An 18,150-nucleotide genomic window follows, 5' to 3' on the forward strand; every position below is an offset into this window, starting at 1 on the left:
TTTACCTCAAAGTGTCTTCCAGAGTAGCATATAATAGCCGAATCTATAAGACACAAGGTGTCAATTCTTTCAAAGGATAAAGCTGTCATCGATTGGAGCTTGATGTTTTATTAATCAATCTACATCCAATGCGTGAAATGGTCATCTTTTTCTTAGGTATGTACATTGTAGATGATGCACGTGATAAGTAGCTACTATCACTACTTCTACCCAGCCAATGGAATGGTTGCATTGATTTGTGAGACCTGAGACCTGAGTGCCAACCAGTTCCAACCACGTTGGCAAAGTGTCAAATACCATCTCTCTCCATCCCTTTCATCCCTTCCTTTACATTTTCATCCTTCCCCCCCCCCACCTCCCTACTTGTCCTTTTTATCATATACCACAGTTCGCTATGCTACGCTTCACCTTTTGCGTTGCTGGCATCTATTTGTGCTTTCTAACATGGGGCGTTGTGCAGGAACGTGTGAGCACCACACCTTACGGCGATGGCGACAAACCAGAAAAGTTTCGATTCTTCATATTCCTCAATCTCATCCAGTCGTTGATCGCAGCCATCGTGTCCTTTATATACCTAAAGTTCAGTCGACGATCCCTGAACATAGCCAACATGCCGCGATCGCTTCTCACAAAGTATGGCCAAGTGGCCTTTCTCAACTGTATTGGATCACCGTTTGGCTATGCAGCACTCAAGCACATTGACTATCCCACCATGATCCTCGGCAAATCCTGCAAGCTCATTCCAGTCATGCTCATGAACTTTGTGTTTTATCGTCGCAAGTTCCCACTCTACAAGAATCTCTGCGTCTTGCTCATCACTGCCGGCGTATCCATGTTCATGCTCTATCATCCCGTCGATGGCAACAAAAAGGCAGCCGCCGCTAATTCGTTATGGGGATTGTTCCTATTGACCATGAACTTGGCAATTGATGGATTGACCAACGCTACCCAAGACGAGATCTTCCACAAGTATTCACAAAAGGTCACCGGTCAGCACATGATGTTCTTTATGAATGCGATCGGCTCGATCTTCATGGCATCCTTCTTGGTATTGAATCCTTACAATGACGAATTATGGCGTGCCATCCAATTTTGTCAAACACATCCAGCAGTGGTTGGCGACGTATTGCTCTTTGGTCTCTGTGGTGCCATTGGCCAACTCTTTATCTTTTACACATTACAAGAATATGGCAGTCTACGATTGGTTACAGTGACAGTAACTCGAAAGCTGTTTACTATGCTCCTCAGCATCTTTTGGTTCAATCATCGGCTGACATTCGGTCAATGGACTGGTGTTGTCATGGTCTTTTTGGGTAAGTGGATGGGGATGTAGATGAGTAAGACAAGGTCTAACTTTATTTCCTTTTAGCTATTGGTATCGAAGCGTACATCAAGAAGCAAGAATCCATGCGATTAAAAAAGGCATTTCAGCCCACGATGGATGAGAAGCAAGGATTAGCAGCTGTTGGGAAGATCGCTAAAGCAGAGTAGAATGTCATATGTATAGAGATTACAACATACAAATATAAGTAAAGGGGTGAATTAAGACACTCCGTGAATCTGTTCCATGTCTCTTCCTCCCATATCCATTGTGTATTGGACACCTTTCTTCACTCAACCTTACAATGATGGTATCTATTACATCCATTCTTTTATTATCATCATCATCACTTGTATTGTAACATTGCATTGACTATCAAGGTACAAACTTGGATGTGTCTTGCTCAAAACCTCCTGATCTCGACATTGAAGGAGACTCTTGGTGCACAGTAACCAGCAATCGGTCCCTTGTCAACGATGCAGCAGCCATTGTCTTTCACGCCTTTGACTACAACGACAACGATGTACCAGACCATGCAGTGGGACAGCCGTGGATTCTAATGACCATGGAGTCGCCCATCAATCCACCCTTCCGACGCGATGAAGCCAAGATGCATACCTTTGAGTACCTTGCGTCATACAACTTGCAGAGTCGATTCTTTATGGGATACTATTCACCGAATATCCTCAATGCAGTGAACCAGCCTCCACCTGAAATGAGCAGCAAAACAGGAGATAGTCCAGTGCTATGGATCGCTTCCAATTGTGATGCATGGAGTGGAAGACATCATTACGTCCGAGAATTGATGAAGTACATCAACATTGACAGCTATGGCACATGCCTCAACAACAAAGCATTCCCTGATAATGTATCCCGCGACGAATTAATGGGTCAATACAAGTTCTATCTTGCTATCGAGAACTCCAATTGCGACGATTACGTTACTGAAAAGCTGTTTGATACATTTCAATCATCCACTGTACCCATTGTCGATGGTCCACCCTTGTACGATTCTTTTTTACCCAATGCACGTTCAGCCATTCGAATGGATGCTTATCCGGATCCACGTGAACTTGCCGACTATTTGCATTATCTCGATCAAAATGACACTGCCTATCTTGAATACTTCAATTATCGCAACCAGGACATGGAGCTACAACAACGTGTCAGTGAGCCCTTCTTGAGCCAATGGGGTGATTGGGAACGTTTCAACAACAAGAGTGGTTGGTGTGGTATATGCCGAGGGGTTGCGTCATGGTGGCAAGCAAGGCATAACACAACAATGATGGATTATCCTCGTGATATGGGACAATACCTGCGAACGGATCGCTCTTGCATACCAGAAGGCAAATGGGATTATGTACGGCAAGGCCCACCCTACATTCCTCATTGGAAACCTACCTTACCTGATGAGTTTACTCGCCCATGGATCAAAAAACGGCTTCCTATCTATCAACAACCGGGCGGCCTCGGTGAAAACTCTGGCATGTCAATTCGTACCATGTGGGGTGTCTATACATTACTTTACATTCTATTCTTTGTCTTTGTTGCTATGTTACTCTATACCAAACGCAGGCGTGGTCATCAATAAGCAGCTCATTGTTGGTTTGATTTATTGTTAAGAAAGCAGCGGGTATGGGAACGCCCTTGTTGTATACATCGCAATCTTTATTTTCTCTTTCCCTCCCTTATCCTTTCCTTTTTCATGCGTTATTATTCCCTGTTTCTTTAGTGACAATCCTCCACCCCCCCCTTAGATGATTCTCATTGTTTTAATAATATCTTGTGGCGCGTGCGCTTCCTTCCTCCTCTCTCTTTGTCTGTGTATATTATACGAATATTTGGTCTTGGTTGGCTCTTTGTCTTTCTTTCTTTCTTTCTTTTTCTTTTCCTTATACCATCATGAGTACACTTGCTGGGAATGGATATGAGATGCTCAAGTTTTGGAAAATGTTTGACACTGGTCCTTCATCATCTTCTCAACAAGACATGTCAAAGAAATCTTCTTCATCTTTGCAAGGTACATACATGCTTGTATGAGTAGGTACAAAACCTTCTCGTCTTAACTTTTGTTCTTCTTTCAGCCAGACAACGAAATGATTCTGTAGCATCTTTGAAAGCACAACATAGAGCAAGGTAAATGAATGTACATTTGTGAAAGGGAAAAAAGGGCTCATTCATGTTGATGAAGCGCTTATTTTGCCATGCCAACCACCACAACTTCCAACGATTCAATCACACAGCAACGGCACCAAAGCTGCATCTTTTCATCATCATCCATTCAACTCCTTAACAACGAGTCATCCATGCAACAACAACGCTCATCACCTTCTTGCTCGAAACCTACACAAGAAGGCAGCAACACTAGCCGTGAATGGCAAGTGATTGAAGCCGCTACAGCTGCTGCTGCTGTTGGCAATGTTCATTGCTCGTCATCTTCCACAGCATCTACCGATACCACCAACACCACCGCAACAGCCACTGTGCTTTACAAGAATACGGATGAGGAGATTATATCGCTTCGTGCCGAACTTGAAAAGGAAAAAAGTACGGTTGTGGCGTTGAGAAAACAGAATCAAGGTGGGTCATCTAGGCTTTGCATGAAAGTTCCATGTGCACCCACTTAATAATGATTGTTTATATCAGCCATGACTCAAAACATGACCCAGTTGGAAATAACAAACAAGGAAAATGCAGCCAAGCTGGAAGAAATGGAACGTGAAAAGGTGAGAAGAAGGGGGTTTTACAAGATATGGCGCATGATTATTGTGTGTGTATGTGAAACTGAAACGCAGAGGATGATCGGCAACAACAGGACAATCAGGTGCAAGATATGGATCTTCTCTTGCGAAAAATGAAGACGACAGCTGAAGATGCAAGAAAGTGGTCATTTGAAGCGAGCCGTTACAAAGAAGAAATGGAGGTATTGTATGAAGCAAGTTGGCTTTTCACGCATACACAATGCTCACCACATACGTTTCTTTTGTAGGCATTGCGTGTCAGTGCACAACGTGAAAAGGCGGGATGGATAACGCGGATGAGAGAAAAGGATCGCATTATCGGCACATTGAATGTAAAGTACAGTTGTTGTCGTGGGTTTAGCGATAATTTCCCAAATTGACCCATGTGTTGATTTGCTAGTCGCGTTTGGCGCAATTGGAACAGGAGGTCATGGTATTACGACAAGATCCACACCCCACAGCTTTATATTCTCATGTCGAGCCCGAAGAGTAGGTTCATCCCATTTTAGTGTCCATGTATATACATATTGATCGACATTGTAGAATGATGCATCCCCCAACACCCTTGCCTGGCGGGCTGCTTCTTGATCATGAGCTACGAGAATTGACACATGAAAAAGAGAGAGTAAGCGCGTATCTTGTAATGTGAGAAAATTTCACTAACCTTTATTGTAGCTACAATCGGTGTATGGCAAAATTCCAATCCAAGTGGTGAATAGGCATCAAAGGCACCAAAAGGAAGAGCTGGAAGAACAAATGCACAAGATTGATGGCCAATTGAGCCGTATTCGGCAAAAGATCAAACGCACGGTGCTGTAAAATGCCATCATCACCATCATGTACATATAACAAATGTTGTTGTATACTCAAAACAAAGCAAGCAGTATTCTTATTGTGGATTTGAATGAGCTGTGAGAATTTGTAGCATGGCAATCCAAACACAGGATAGATAGATAATACTTCGCTAAGCGACCTTTAGTCATCATCATGGCTTGTACAAATCTGTTCATGGTCATTAAAAGTATAGATTTGGGCAACTTGGGGGAAGAATAGTATACATGTCAACACGTCATCTCAATTTTGGGCATGCCTTATCACTAGAATGCTTTTCTTTGTGTGGTTCAAGAGAGCGGTAACATAGCAACCGTATTCAAGCAACGCATCCTTGTTTTAGAACAATCGCCCCAGGAGATCCTTCAAGCACTTTAAAAACCCAACATGCAACCATGAATAAAAGAAATTGGGATAAGGGAAATTCTATTCACAAGCGTTTTTTCTATTGCAAGAAAGTTTTGTACACAACATTGTCTGTTTCTTCGACGTAGTAATAATTCAGCTTTTCCAAGAAAGAAGCGAATGCATCGTTGTCTTCAGGTGGTACTTGGATTCCGACAAGCACCTTACCCATATCTACATTGACAAGCAAAAACGTGAGTAAATCAAACACCTTAAAGGCCATTTCCCAGAAGAGTGTACTTACCATCGCCATGGTTACGGTAGTTGAAGAGTGAGACGTTCCATGTTGAATCCAATCCTTCCAAGAATCGCATCAATGCACCAGGTCGTTCAGGGAATACTATCATACGCTATGAGTAAATCCCATTCCATACAACACAATGTAAATAATACATTACCAAATCTAAATACACGTTCATGTTCAGGGCGACCACGACCTCCCATCATGTAACGAGCGTGTGTCTTGGCCAATTCATTGTGACTCACATCCCATCCTTCCATACCCTTGGTACGCCACTTTTCCAGCACGTCGGCCACTTCTGTTGCCAGGTTTTGTACTTTGAAACTGATATAGATGTGTGCCTTTTCGGGATCAGAATAACGATAGGAAAATTCGGTGACAGCACGAGGAAGCACTTGCTCAATCATGGACATGAAGCTGCCTTTTCGTTCGGGGATAATGACATTGCAAAAGGCTTCGGTTTGCTCACCAAGCTCAGCACGCTCACTGATAAAACGCAAACGATCAAAGTTGACATTGGCACCTGAAATGATAGCGACGTGTGCACCCTTGGCATTTGGATGTGATGCAAGATACTTTTTGGCACCAGCGAGTGATAAAGCACCTGTGGGTTCACAAATCGATCGGGTATCTTTGTAGGAACATAGGTCACAGCACCGTCAGTACATGATGTTCTTATCCAACCCATCCAATAGAGCTTACCTTCAAAGAGATCCTTGATAGCTGCACAAATTTCATCGTTTGATACATTGATGACCTCATCAATGAGTTGACTTGCCACCCTAAAGTTCTCCTCGCCTACAATGCGTACTGCAGCACCATCGGCAAACAATCCAACCTCCTTGAGCTCAACACGCTCTTTGCTTGCAAGACTCCGGGTCATAGCATCGGCATCATTGGCTTCCACACCAATGATCTTGATATGGGGTGCAATGCGCTTGACATAGCTGCCAACACCAGCAATAAGACCACCACCACCCACGGCGATAAAAATGGCTGAAATGTCATTGACATCGTGCTGGCGTAACACTTCCATACCAATCGTTCCTTGTCCTGCAATCACATAGGGATCATCGTAAGGTGGGATATTGGTCAAGCCTTCTTCCTTGATCAAACGCACACATTCTCGCTTCGCCTCATCGAAATCATTGCCAATCAAGACCACTTCGGCACCAAGTCGTTTGACATTTCGCCACTATACAATGATAGATGATATGAGTATATAGGCCGGCGGAGGATATTTGTATACCTCTACATACCTTGATAGCAGGACATGCTGCTGGCATGACAATCTTGGCCTTGATACCCAACTTTTGCGCTGCCATAGCCACACCTTGAGCATGATTACCTAAATCCTCCTTTTGTCAGTGACCTTTCGTTTCCTATCCACATGGATGGTCTTTACCAGCAGAGCATGCAATCACACCGGCTGCTTTTTCTTGGGGTGTCAAATGAGCCATTTTGTTGTATGCACCACGGATTTTGAAGCTAAAGACAGGCTGCAAGTCTTCACGCTTGATATAAATCTTGGCGTCATTCTCGTGGTTGATCTTGCCGTTGAGATTGACGGTCTCTTGGAGTGGGGTCTCTTGGACAATGTCGTAGACTCGCGATGTCAAGATCATGCGGAGGTAATCGGGCTCATTGCCTTCTGTGTAGGGAACATGGCCGTTTTGAATGTTGCTCTTGAGATGAGGTGCGGGTTGGTGAGTGTCTGTTTCAACAATAGCACGTGGTTCACTTGGCATGGTGGAGGAGTGGGTAATAGTGGTAGAGTCTATGCACAAGTGAGAGTGAAAAAGGAAGGAAGGAAAAAGATATAGATGACAGCTGTGTGTGGTACAAAAGAAAGATCGTCTAGCTCGGATTGGTTGTCATCGTGAATCATCCAAGGCAGTGTGACCATGCTGGATTCTTTTCGTGTAACATTGTACCTTTGCCACCACCACCACCCATCCATCACCCACTCATCATCCCCCCCATCAATGACTTCATGTGAAATTGCTTGATACGATTACAAGTGTAGAATGTAGGAGGAGGTTTAAAATAGCCTACATTCGGATCTGCCTCTGTTACAGGATCTACAAAAGATGGTTGCTTTGACATGCATATAGTAGATCACATGCGCTAATGTATGAGGCATACTTAAATGACAAACATAATACATACACAATCATGCAATCTCATTTTAGGAGTTGTTCTTCCTTAAGAAAAGAGGAATCAAATGGTATTTTGTTTTTTACTTTGCTCTGGTTGTCTTTGTGGAGGCGAAATAAAAACTTACAACTAGGGTTGGAATGATGATGTTGTGTGTTTTTGCAGAATGATGATGAACATAGAAATGTAAAAGAAAAAGATTGAAAAAACAAGGGGGGGGCATAAACACAAAGAAAGCATGAAAGTGTGAGAAGGGCGTGAATGTTGTGTGTATGTAATGTATGATGGGAGATTGAAAATGGGGGCATGATGACAAGAAAATAGGGGTTGGGGGAGGAAAATGATGCTTGTTGTTGTTGGAGTAATAGTATCATGATGATGCAGAAACAGCAATCGAGGATGCCTGATTGAGAAGTGGGTACCAGGATGGGTCTGGCAACAAGTCTTGAGCTTGTGATGCTGACATTTGGCCGTAACCCAGCGACCTTAAAACATCAGCATGCGTATCAATAACAAGATGATCAATCGTTGATTCAATGATAGCTTGACGTCCATCATGGGCCACATCGACGTTGTAATCCTGATTACATCGCACGACATGAAATGGAAACTCGACGATTGATTGTGTTGCTGGTAATGCATCTTGTTGTTGTTGGTTGCGATATACGAGGGATTGAGTCTGAAGAAAAGTGTCTAGACTATCTTTGACTGCACGTTGCATTTGCTGCATAGACTCAAAGAGCTGAGCTTGTCGCTGTTCCTCGTGCTTGATTTGTTGCTCCAAGAGTTGTTGTTGCTGTTGTCTGCTACTATCATCGTTACTATTTTCATCGTCCTCATTGCTGCTGCTAGTGCTGCTTGCAGAAGAATGAAAACAAGCCGGAATGCCGAGCCATCGAATCTCTTTTTTATCCTTGGCAATAATATCCATAGCCATAAGGACATTCAATGCATCATACACACGTCGACGAATATTCTTTTGATCATAACCATGACGCTGTTTCTTGCTGGCACGAATGTCGGCTGCAAGCTCATCAGCTACTTCGTTATAAGTCGTCACACCACGCTCAGCAACCTTGTCAGAAACAAGCTTGCTGAAATGACGGAGGCCTTTGGTCACTGATCCTCCTGCACAATTTGGCTTTTGTGTGTTGAGCGATTTTGGTGTTGATGTTGTTTCCTCATCATCGTCATCCACAGCTGCTGAAGATGCTGCTCTTTTACGCTTTGTGCTTGTAGCAATAGGTCTACCACGTTTGCTGCTGCTGCTGCTGCTACCAGAGATCGGAAGCTCGTCCCGTGTAGGTGTATCCATGCGGAGTTCCGAATCAGATGCATTGAGCAAAGATGCAATAGAGCCTTTTCGACTCGAAGGACTACTGCTATCAAAAGATCGAGGTGACCATGAACTAAGACTATTGGATCGACTTGATGAGGATGCACATGAAAGTGGTGGAGAGGATGTGGTAATGGTGTTGGCGTCATCAATGATGTTTAAATCCTGGATAGATGGAAGGGATTGGGATTCGGGAGAAGATGATGATGCATGTTGAATGATGGGTCTTAACGCGGTGATCGACGACGCGTCTTCATCCACATACAAATGCACGTCCTCATTACGATAGTTTGTGGAACCAACAGCAGCTTCATCTGGTGCTGAATCATGACCATGAGGGGGTATCGTGGCGTAACAACACGATGTTGATGATGGCGTATCCACTTTAAACAACGCAGGAAGCTTGACTGGTAATGGCACAGTAGCTGTTGGTTTGACCACTGTAGGAAAAGGACGTGTGGCTTGTGGTTGGATTATCCATGGAAGAAAGGCTGATGATGTTGATGATGTTGGTGACGCCATTTGAAAAAGGTGAGTCGAATGTTGTATGTTGATGATGAGGGGAGGTGATGCGTGTGTTGTGTATTGAGAGAGATGAAAAGAATAAGGAACGCTGAAAGGAAGGGAAGTTGATTGTAGAGGAAAACGTGTGCTCTGTTTGTGAGTGATGAAGAGGAAATGGAAAAGAGAGGAAAGAGGAACAAAGAGAGAACGAGGTTGACCTGCAGCTATTGAATAAATCCAACTTTACCCATTTCGATTTGCTTTGCCGGATCCCGTTGTCTCGACCCCGGAGGCACATCCGAGCCAACATATGGACATCGCGGATGTCAAAATGACAAAAACAGCTATCAAAAAAAGCTTCCCGAGAAAACGCACACATGCACTCTTCTTGTCAAAACAGAATCATGTGGCAGAAACACGTCCCTCCCCATGCTACTTTCTCTTTTCCTTCTTTTATCTTCTATTCTTTGCTTGACATCATTGATTCATCTTTTAGCTTATCATCCTTGCACTAGCTTTATACTTAAAAGAAGAATTGGTGCTAAAGATGTCTGTGATGATAAACATGCCAATTCCCCATGATTGGCGCAACCCCATTTCTAAAATGACCACGGGGGTTAGGTGGTGGTTCCACCACGATCACCCCGCTCAAATCTCGCGGCACACAAATAAAGGAAACGAGTAAAAGAGCATTGACCATCCCCTTGAACTGTATGCAATTATCGCATGAGATAGCGAAAAAAAGGAAATGATCAACAAACGCTTTCTTTCAATCCCCCATCTTATCCTCTCTCTCCTTCTCCAAACATGTAACCTGTGGTAGATTGGGGGGTGGGTATAAAAAGTCATTTTACATTCATCATTCATCAATGGAAATGCCCCTTGGGTCAGTGCACGGGATCGTGTTTTGTTAGTCTTGTCGGCTCATGTGTGCATACACAAAGCGTATATGCATCGTTCGTTTTGAAAGATATGAATGCTCTGTTCTCACCTTGACCTGCAGTCTTTGATTCGAAAAGCGTAAATACGCTGGTCCATGTGCATGTATACTGCAGCATTCAGGAGGGAGTGATCGTAAGATAGAGAGGGGTGTGCAACTGTACGTGGCATAGTAGCTGCCAAAGACTGCATGCATGTTGTCGTTACCTTATTCCATTGCAAGATCGAGCACCCGCATATATATATACGCCAAGTTTCGCAGGGGATGATGAGCATGCGAATAACAAAAGACTCTCAATACGTTACATAGACATCCCCCTTTACACGCAGATGTATATAAATATGCATTATTTTTCACCCCCACCTCTTTCTTTATCATCATCCCATATACGATAGGGTGGCGCTCACTTTCATCGATGAAGATCACTTGCATTGGTGGTGGTGTGAATTGTTTCTTCCTTGGAATTATTCAAGTCACGGGGACAGCAGCAGCAGCAGCTGTATAATGACACTCGCCACAACTCAAGAAGTAGGCTATTGCACATACGATACTATAGCAAATGATAAGGGCTGGTCAAACAATCATGTGCTTATGACACTAACTCTGAAAACCATAAGCAACCTGTCATCAGTTATCATAGTCAATAAGCTAGCTCAAACCTTGAATGGCACAAGGCCGGCGTGTGTGTTGTTTGCTAGCCTCAGAAAACCTAAAATGAGAAAAGCATACACACGTGTGCAGACTCTAGTGCTGTAGCTATTAGCAGCAGCACACAACAAGCAGGCCCATTCATCTATACAATGACTCAGCCTATCGCTGGAATGTAAACATGGTATGGCATTCACTGGAAAGAGCAAATGTCCAGCTCATTGTATATGTGAGCAGCGCGTTGAATACAAAAGGCGTAGTATCTTGGATCGTTGCCGAGCCCCAATGTTCTCACAATGGCTGTTTGGTGGTGCGTGTGTGTTGTTGTATGTTTTTCTTCACCTAATCATTCAGCTTTTTTCGGTATAGTGTCAAGCATCTTGCGCATGTGCAGTGCAAATATGAAGGGTGTATGCGTTAAAAGCCGATGCATCTCCTACTTGCTTGGCCCGCTCGTTTCTCAATACCTAATGCAATAAAAGCAAATAAACCATGGTTACTTGTACATAAAAGCTTGTCCACACGAGTTACCATAAGCATCATCCCATGGTATCCTAACACAGATTGCAAGAGTAAAGCACAAAGTTATCTTAATATCAAAAACGCCATAGTCAAGCTTGACTTTTCTACGCACAAGAATGGCCGCCATATGTGGAAGTACCTACTACTGCCATCTAAGTATGAACCTTGAAATCTTTGCGACAACAAAATCATTAACATCATGCTTCCACCAAAAATCGGTGATAAGCTATCTAATGGGTTTAAAAAGGTTGCAGGTGGTCATAAGAAGGATGGTACCCAATCTTTTCTTTTTTTTTTAAAGCAATACACTTGGGTCTTTATGTAGGATACAATATGAACAATCTTGTTGCCGTGACAACGGGGCTGAACATGTAACCGCTGGATACCGTTGTCATGGTACGAGAATCAGATTACGGCTCTATGAGTTGTCAAGGAGCGACTATTGAGATTCTCAAACCTTGGGCAAGACATAGATTTATGGATTAGCGATAGGCTAACATGCTATGTAAGCTCTTTTTGGACTCCCCTTGGCAGCATGCAATATGTACAATTGGGATAGGTGTAGACAATGATATCATATAGTTAGGCTTTTATTGCCCTCAAGGGTAAGATACAAATGGATCTGGAAGAGAAATATCGTGGGTATGCGAGAAATGGGTTATCATGAATGTAGAGAGATGAGTGACCCTTTTGTGCTCCAATGATAGGGAAATGGCGGATGAGGATTCATCCGATCGGATAGTGTGCATCATGTCACGGGTTGTGTTGGATAATGGGAGCTGTTTGCCAGCAAGCAGGATTTCCAAATAGGTCACAGGCTGAGTGGAAAAGGAAAGAACAGCAAAGAATCCCTTATTCAGGACAAAGAATGTTGCTGTTGTTGCCATGGCAATTCAATCAATAAGGTCATTCTATTATCATACACAAACAATGAGTACTACAATCAACCCCATTTTATATTGAGAATGGACCCTCTCGCTTTTATCATCTCATCCATACAAAGCAATGTGCGCACGTTCGGGCGAAGAAGGAGGTGGCAAGATGTTTTACTTTCGATTCTCCGCAACTCGGGTTGGGGCCGGGCACAAACAGCTTTTTGACTAACAGCTTTTTGACTCATACACATCAACTGGTTTTCCGACTCTACTAAAAGCTTTTGCTTTGTGAAAAAAAAACCCACATTCTCTCTCTATCTCTCTCTCTTTATCGTTATTCAACATGTACGGTGCAAAGGGAGCGTCACTGATCAACACCGTTGCCAGGCAAAGTGCTCTCTCCAAGCAATTGGCAGCTGGCCACAGCTCAAAATCAACAGCGTTCCTTACCAATCTATCGACCCGCAATGTTTCTGCTGGCAAATTGTCTTATACGACGAGTCGAGCTTCACAGCATCTCAACAAATCGTCTCAGCAGGACGACAATCAGCAGCAGGAGCATCGACGTATGCATCGTAGCAACAGCGGTTGGCACCAGCTTGCAAAGATATCACAACTTCCAACAGCGAGTCGACATCAACAGGCACGATTCAATCATCAAATGGCAGCAGCCAACGGCAAAGACGAGTCCATTGTTCCTACCGAGGTGAACAATCGCATCATGCAAGCCCATAAGGCACATGACCCTGAGCGTGTGGTGGCCGAGTTTGTGGCGGGTCGTACAGCAGGTGCACCATTGTCTACGCAAACTTATGATGCCGTATTGGATGCCTATGGTACTTTGCGCAAGCACAATCAAAGCGTCAAGGCAATGTGCGAAGTATACGACGATATGGTTGCCAATGGTGTTCATCCTACATCGCACGCTTATGCAACTTTGTTAAAGTCTCTTTGCAACCGCGACAATGAAGTCAATCGCCTCGTGAGTTCGCTTCGTCACAAAAAGGCCCGTTATGGATTGGCAATTGACAACCTTGGTGCCTTGGAGAATGAGAGCAATGCCAATGTCGAACGAGCCGTTGCACTCTTTCAGCGAGCTGTGCAAGAACAACAAACCGAGGATTTCGATGTGGATCTATACAATCGCATGCTCAACATGTTATCTGTCAGCGGCAACACCAAGGATGCTTTGTATATCTATGAGACGCTTGAAGGAAGTGCTACAGCTAAACCGGATAGTCAGACCTTTTCAATGCTTATTAGCATGTATGGCTACGCTGGTGACATGTCCAAGGCTCATGAATGCTTCTCAGAGTATCTTGCTTTGAGCAATCGTCTTCCAAAGCATGATCCTACCCTCGTGTACAATGCCTATGTGTTTGCTCATGTCGATGCCGGTGACTTGGATGGTGCTATGGAGGTGGTGCGTACTATTCGTGCCAACAATGTACGCATCAACATTCGTCCTTACAACAAGATCATCAATGGTGCAGCCAACAAGGAGAATATGGCCGTGATTGATCAAGTGTTGAATGAATTGCGCCAAGATCCAAGCTTGCCAAAGCCTGATGCCAACACCTATGGTCCTTTGTTGTCCATGTATGCTCGTCGAGGCGAGTATGACAAGGCTACAGAGCAATTGGAACGATTATTGGAGCACGATCTTTCTCGACAATATGGCCGTATTGCTGATTATGTGTGCTTGTGCCGTTCTCAAAAGCAGCCTGATCGTGCATTGGAGGTATTGAAACAAGCAAATGCCAAGGGGATGACAGTGGACGTCGACTTGATTCGCGAGGTGCTTAATGGATACATTGAATTGGGTCGATATGCTCGTGTCGATCAAGCCTTTGAGACGCTTGCTGGAATGTATGCAAAGACCAACTTCATTGACAACAAATCGCCTCTCACCTACATGGCGACTGATCTCGCAATCAAGAACAACAATCTCAAGGTCAGCGTGTCGTTGTTACGTCAAATCTACAAGTACAGCGTGCGTATGAGCCCACCATTGGCATCCAATGTTCTTCGACAATATGATGCTGCCAAGAAGGATACTGCACAATGGAAGGAGTTTTGCGATTCGGCCGATTCACGTGATTATGGTATCTTGTACGAGGCTCTTTTCCGCACCATTGAGGAACGTGATCAGTTTGCCGATCGTATTTTCCAATTGTTGGATGACGTACGAGCTTTGAACATTCCATTATCCATGCCCAATCTCTATGTTCGTGTCATGACCCATCTCAATCGTCTCAAGAAACCAGATGCACAAGCTCGTTGGCAAAAGGAGTTTGAGCCTTTCTTGCAAGCAACTGAGGAGGGAGGATCAGCAACAGCAGCAGCAGCAACATCGCCATCAGCAAGCACTTCTTCGGGTTCTTCAGCTTCTTCTTCAGCAAGCACAGTGGCAAATGTGGAATCTGGTTTGCAATCGGGTGCTGCACTTGGTCTTGCTGTCAAGGGTGATTTGAAGGGTGCTATTGGCGTGTTGGAGCAACAAATTTTGGGCAAGGGATTGGTACCCAAGCCAAATGTGATTCGTGACATGATTCAACAAGCGACTCGGTACAAGGACATTGCAAGTGCACAGCGTATCTATGACTTGACCAAGGATAGTCTCGGCCAATTGGTAGCCAATGGCAACAACGGCAACAATACCCAACAGCGTCATGCAGTACAAAATGTGCTCAACAGCATGTTGATTGCCTATGCACGAGCTGAGGATATTCCACGCGCCAAGGAATTTTACGATGAGTTGCGTGCACGTGACATGGTGCCTGATGGTGACGGCTATGCATCATTACTTGCTTGTACACCCAACAGCACAGCGGATGAATCGACCGATGCATTGGATATTTACGACGAGGCGATGAAGCATCATGTTCGACCCACGGTGTACTTTTACAATGTGATCATGTCGAAGCTTGCAAAGTGCCGAAAGATTGAACTTGTGCTCCAATTCTTTGATGAAATGAAGCGTAATCGTGTGGCACCCAATTCGATCACCTATGCAGCAGTTATCACGGCTTGTTTGAAATGTTCTTCGGATGTACGTGCGGAGCGCTATTTCCATGAGATGCTTGGTGATCCTCGATTCCAACCTCGTATTGGTGTATTCAACAGCATGATTCAATTCTACACACAACAAAAGCCCAATCGCGAGAAGGCTTTGGAGTATTTCCACTTGTTGCAACGATACCGCCTTCAACCCTCAGCACATACATTCCGCCTTTTGATCGAGGTGCATTCCAATATCACGCCATTCGACATGGTTACAGCACATCGTGTTCTCACTGATATGGAACGTCGTCATGGTGTCTCTCCTGGTCCTACTCATTATGCTACGCTTATTCGCTCTTATGGCTGTTTGCATCGGGACGTTCCTTCAGCAGAGGCTGTGTACAATGAAATGCGAAAGGCTCGTGTCAAGCCTGATGACTCGGTTTATCAAGCCATGTTCAGCACTTACATCGAGAACAACGACTTGGAATCAGCCGAGCGACTTTATGGAGAAATGCGTAAAGGTGGTGCCATGTCTTCTGCATACATTGAGAATCTCTTTATTGCTGGCTATGGTACTCGTGGTATGATGGAGAAGGCCGAAGAACGTTGGAACAAGCTCGCAGATGTTAAGCATGATACCGATCGATCCGTTATTGTTCGTGAACCAAGCACTTATGAAGCCATGGTCAAGGCCTATCTCGCCAATAATCAACAAGACAAGGCTGCAAGCATTGTAAAGCAGATGCAAGGCGCTCGTAATTTCCCTGTCAAGATCGTTGAAGCTGTCAACCAATTGCTCACTACCACCAACACCACCACTACTACCACTTCTTCCACGACCACTCCTACAGCTTAATCGATGGCAACATTCTTTTTTCATTCATATCTATTCACTCTCGCACATTCTTTCATATCTTTTATCATGTTTTGTTTTCTGTACAGTTAATCATTTCCTTTCTTTACAATAAAAATTGATCATACTAGAGCATTCTTATTTACTGGTATATGACTTGAAGGGGGAGATGGGTAGGGATACTGTACACTAGGATGAGGATGATGCTGGTGCTCTATTTTTGTATCGTTCCATAAGCTTTTGTAATGTCGCTTGCACAAATTTCGATCGATCGTTTTGGTTGTCTGCGACTCGATCCAACAATCCATTTCCTTGTATCGCTTCGACCAATGCTGCTGTAGATTGCCTTAATCGTTCTGCTTCTGATGCAACATAGCGTATCGAATCATCAACATGAGGCACTAAAGCCAAGCATTATTACTCGCTCTTTTGATAATGATGTGTATAAAACCTTTTCCTTACCGTTTTCATTGCGTGCTATCTTGGTCAATAGCTGTAGCATGTTGGAAACCTTGTCAACCTCGGCCAACTCCTTATCCAGATCCCGTGATTTGCACTCGAGTTTATGCTTGAATCCTTTTTGCTATAACATAAACGTTGCTCTGTGAGAGAGAGGTGAGGTATAGAGAGCAAGTCCACATCAAACCTACTGCCAAAATCTTCCTCCGTGCCTTGAGTAATTCTTGATCGAGTAAATCTTCTTGTTCCTTGGTTGCCGATAAATCGAGATCCTTTCATAGGTGCGTTAGAAGACATACGGATACGACCCCCTTCCACTTTTTCTACCTTGTGATGTGCTAGTTGTATATTGGTATTGGGCGGTAGACGCGTGATATTGTCGTACATGTACTTTTGGAATATGTTGAATTGTACGTCCAGCTCTTGTTCTACTCGTTTCTGGAACTGATCGATAGCCTAATGGAACGTTAGCCTTTTATCTTGTACATTGGGAATAAAAGAACTTGCCTCGTGCATTTCCATGTCCTTGATTTCGGGTCGATTGTTCTTTATATAGTCTTCGTATGCGTCAATGGCCTTGTAAGCGACGAGATTGTAGCCATTGTACCAGTCGTCTAGCAGATCGGCCAACAGATAGCTAAAGTGTTCACCGAGAAACTCCTTGTCATCGTATTCACGTGTCGATCGTTTGAGTGGGGTGATAGTGGGATTGGCACTCATGGTTGGTTATGGGAGGGAGAAAGAGGAAGTTGGTGCGGCCGCCAAGTGGTCTCTCGAAAATCATGCACTCCTTTTAGCTGATTACATGCCCACACGTCCTCCAGTCTAAAACCGGATTGGATTCAACATCCTCATTACGTGGGTAGTTTTGTATGAGGATGTGTCGACCCGTACATAGCTATTACAGTAGTATACCACCTAAAGGAGTACAATGAACTAAGTAATGAATGGATCAGTTGATAACATGACATGCATCCCTCGCCGTATATGAATAAAAGAGCTATCTTGAAGATCTAAATCACAAAAAAGGAACATGTATCTCCACGTTTGAGAAGATCTAATCATAAAGAAAAGGGAGGGTGCGTTTCATTATCGAATACAGCCTTTGTTCAAGACACAATGAATCCATCAGACCCTTCCTCTTCCTCTCTTTTTCCTTTATCACAGCCGCTACAGGCTAATAAAACCTACATTTGCCATTTGCCATACATCTTTCTATAATACTATGCATCAAGTCCCACACACATGACGAGGTCCAACTCAGGAAGAAGGAAGAAGGACTTGTAGAAGCTTAGAAATGGTTGGCAACGC

The 18,150-nt window shown here is 43.9% G+C and overlaps 7 protein-coding genes across 7 annotated transcripts; 4 read left to right on the forward strand and 3 right to left on the reverse strand.

Annotated features, from left to right (window-relative positions):
- Positions 1 to 394: 394 nt before the first annotated feature.
- O0I10_010132 (uncharacterized protein) lies at positions 395 to 1,491 on the forward strand (the record flags this gene model as incomplete). Its single annotated transcript, XM_058490115.1, has 2 exons — positions 395 to 1,313; positions 1,370 to 1,491. 2 exons carry the CDS (start codon positions 395 to 397, stop codon positions 1,489 to 1,491), a joined length of 1,041 nt encoding a protein of 346 aa, XP_058339098.1.
- Positions 1,492 to 1,567: 76 nt separating this feature from the next.
- On the forward strand, positions 1,568 to 2,912 carry O0I10_010133 (uncharacterized protein; the record flags this gene model as incomplete). The annotated part of the gene is made up of 2 exons (XM_058490116.1): positions 1,568 to 1,631; positions 1,702 to 2,912. 2 exons carry the CDS (start codon positions 1,568 to 1,570, stop codon positions 2,910 to 2,912), a joined length of 1,275 nt encoding a protein of 424 aa, XP_058339099.1.
- Positions 2,913 to 3,223: 311 nt separating this feature from the next.
- O0I10_010134 (uncharacterized protein) lies at positions 3,224 to 4,881 on the forward strand (the record flags this gene model as incomplete). The annotated part of the gene is made up of 9 exons (XM_058490117.1): positions 3,224 to 3,341; positions 3,406 to 3,457; positions 3,513 to 3,901; positions 3,968 to 4,047; positions 4,137 to 4,244; positions 4,311 to 4,394; positions 4,463 to 4,551; positions 4,606 to 4,687; positions 4,738 to 4,881. The coding sequence occupies 9 exons, from the start codon at positions 3,224 to 3,226 to the stop codon at positions 4,879 to 4,881; spliced, it is 1,146 nt and encodes a 381-aa protein (XP_058339100.1).
- A 457-nt stretch (positions 4,882 to 5,338) lies between these two features.
- O0I10_010135 (threonine ammonia-lyase, biosynthetic) lies at positions 5,339 to 7,287 on the reverse strand (the record flags this gene model as incomplete). The annotated part of the gene is made up of 6 exons (XM_058490118.1): positions 5,339 to 5,472; positions 5,543 to 5,638; positions 5,697 to 6,170; positions 6,242 to 6,734; positions 6,799 to 6,887; positions 6,945 to 7,287. 6 exons carry the CDS (start codon positions 7,285 to 7,287, stop codon positions 5,339 to 5,341), a joined length of 1,629 nt encoding a protein of 542 aa, XP_058339101.1.
- A 779-nt stretch (positions 7,288 to 8,066) lies between these two features.
- On the reverse strand, positions 8,067 to 9,554 carry O0I10_010136 (uncharacterized protein; the record flags this gene model as incomplete). The annotated part of the gene is made up of 1 exon (XM_058490119.1): positions 8,067 to 9,554. The coding sequence occupies one exon, from the start codon at positions 9,552 to 9,554 to the stop codon at positions 8,067 to 8,069; it is 1,488 nt and encodes a 495-aa protein (XP_058339102.1).
- Positions 9,555 to 12,864: 3,310 nt separating this feature from the next.
- Positions 12,865 to 16,383, forward strand: O0I10_010137 (uncharacterized protein; the record flags this gene model as incomplete). Its single annotated transcript, XM_058490120.1, has 1 exon — positions 12,865 to 16,383. One exon carries the CDS (start codon positions 12,865 to 12,867, stop codon positions 16,381 to 16,383), a length of 3,519 nt encoding a protein of 1,172 aa, XP_058339103.1.
- Positions 16,384 to 16,569: 186 nt separating this feature from the next.
- On the reverse strand, positions 16,570 to 17,559 carry O0I10_010138 (uncharacterized protein; the record flags this gene model as incomplete). Its single annotated transcript, XM_058490121.1, has 5 exons — positions 16,570 to 16,781; positions 16,843 to 16,963; positions 17,031 to 17,111; positions 17,167 to 17,295; positions 17,347 to 17,559. 5 exons carry the CDS (start codon positions 17,557 to 17,559, stop codon positions 16,570 to 16,572), a joined length of 756 nt encoding a protein of 251 aa, XP_058339104.1.
- Between the last annotated feature and the right edge of the window lie 591 nt (positions 17,560 to 18,150).

The sequence above is a fragment of the Lichtheimia ornata genome (genome assembly GCF_029851405.1).
Source record: "Lichtheimia ornata isolate CBS 291.66 chromosome Unknown scaffold00065, whole genome shotgun sequence".
Taxonomy (NCBI): Eukaryota; Fungi; Mucoromycota; class Mucoromycetes; order Mucorales; family Lichtheimiaceae; genus Lichtheimia; species Lichtheimia ornata.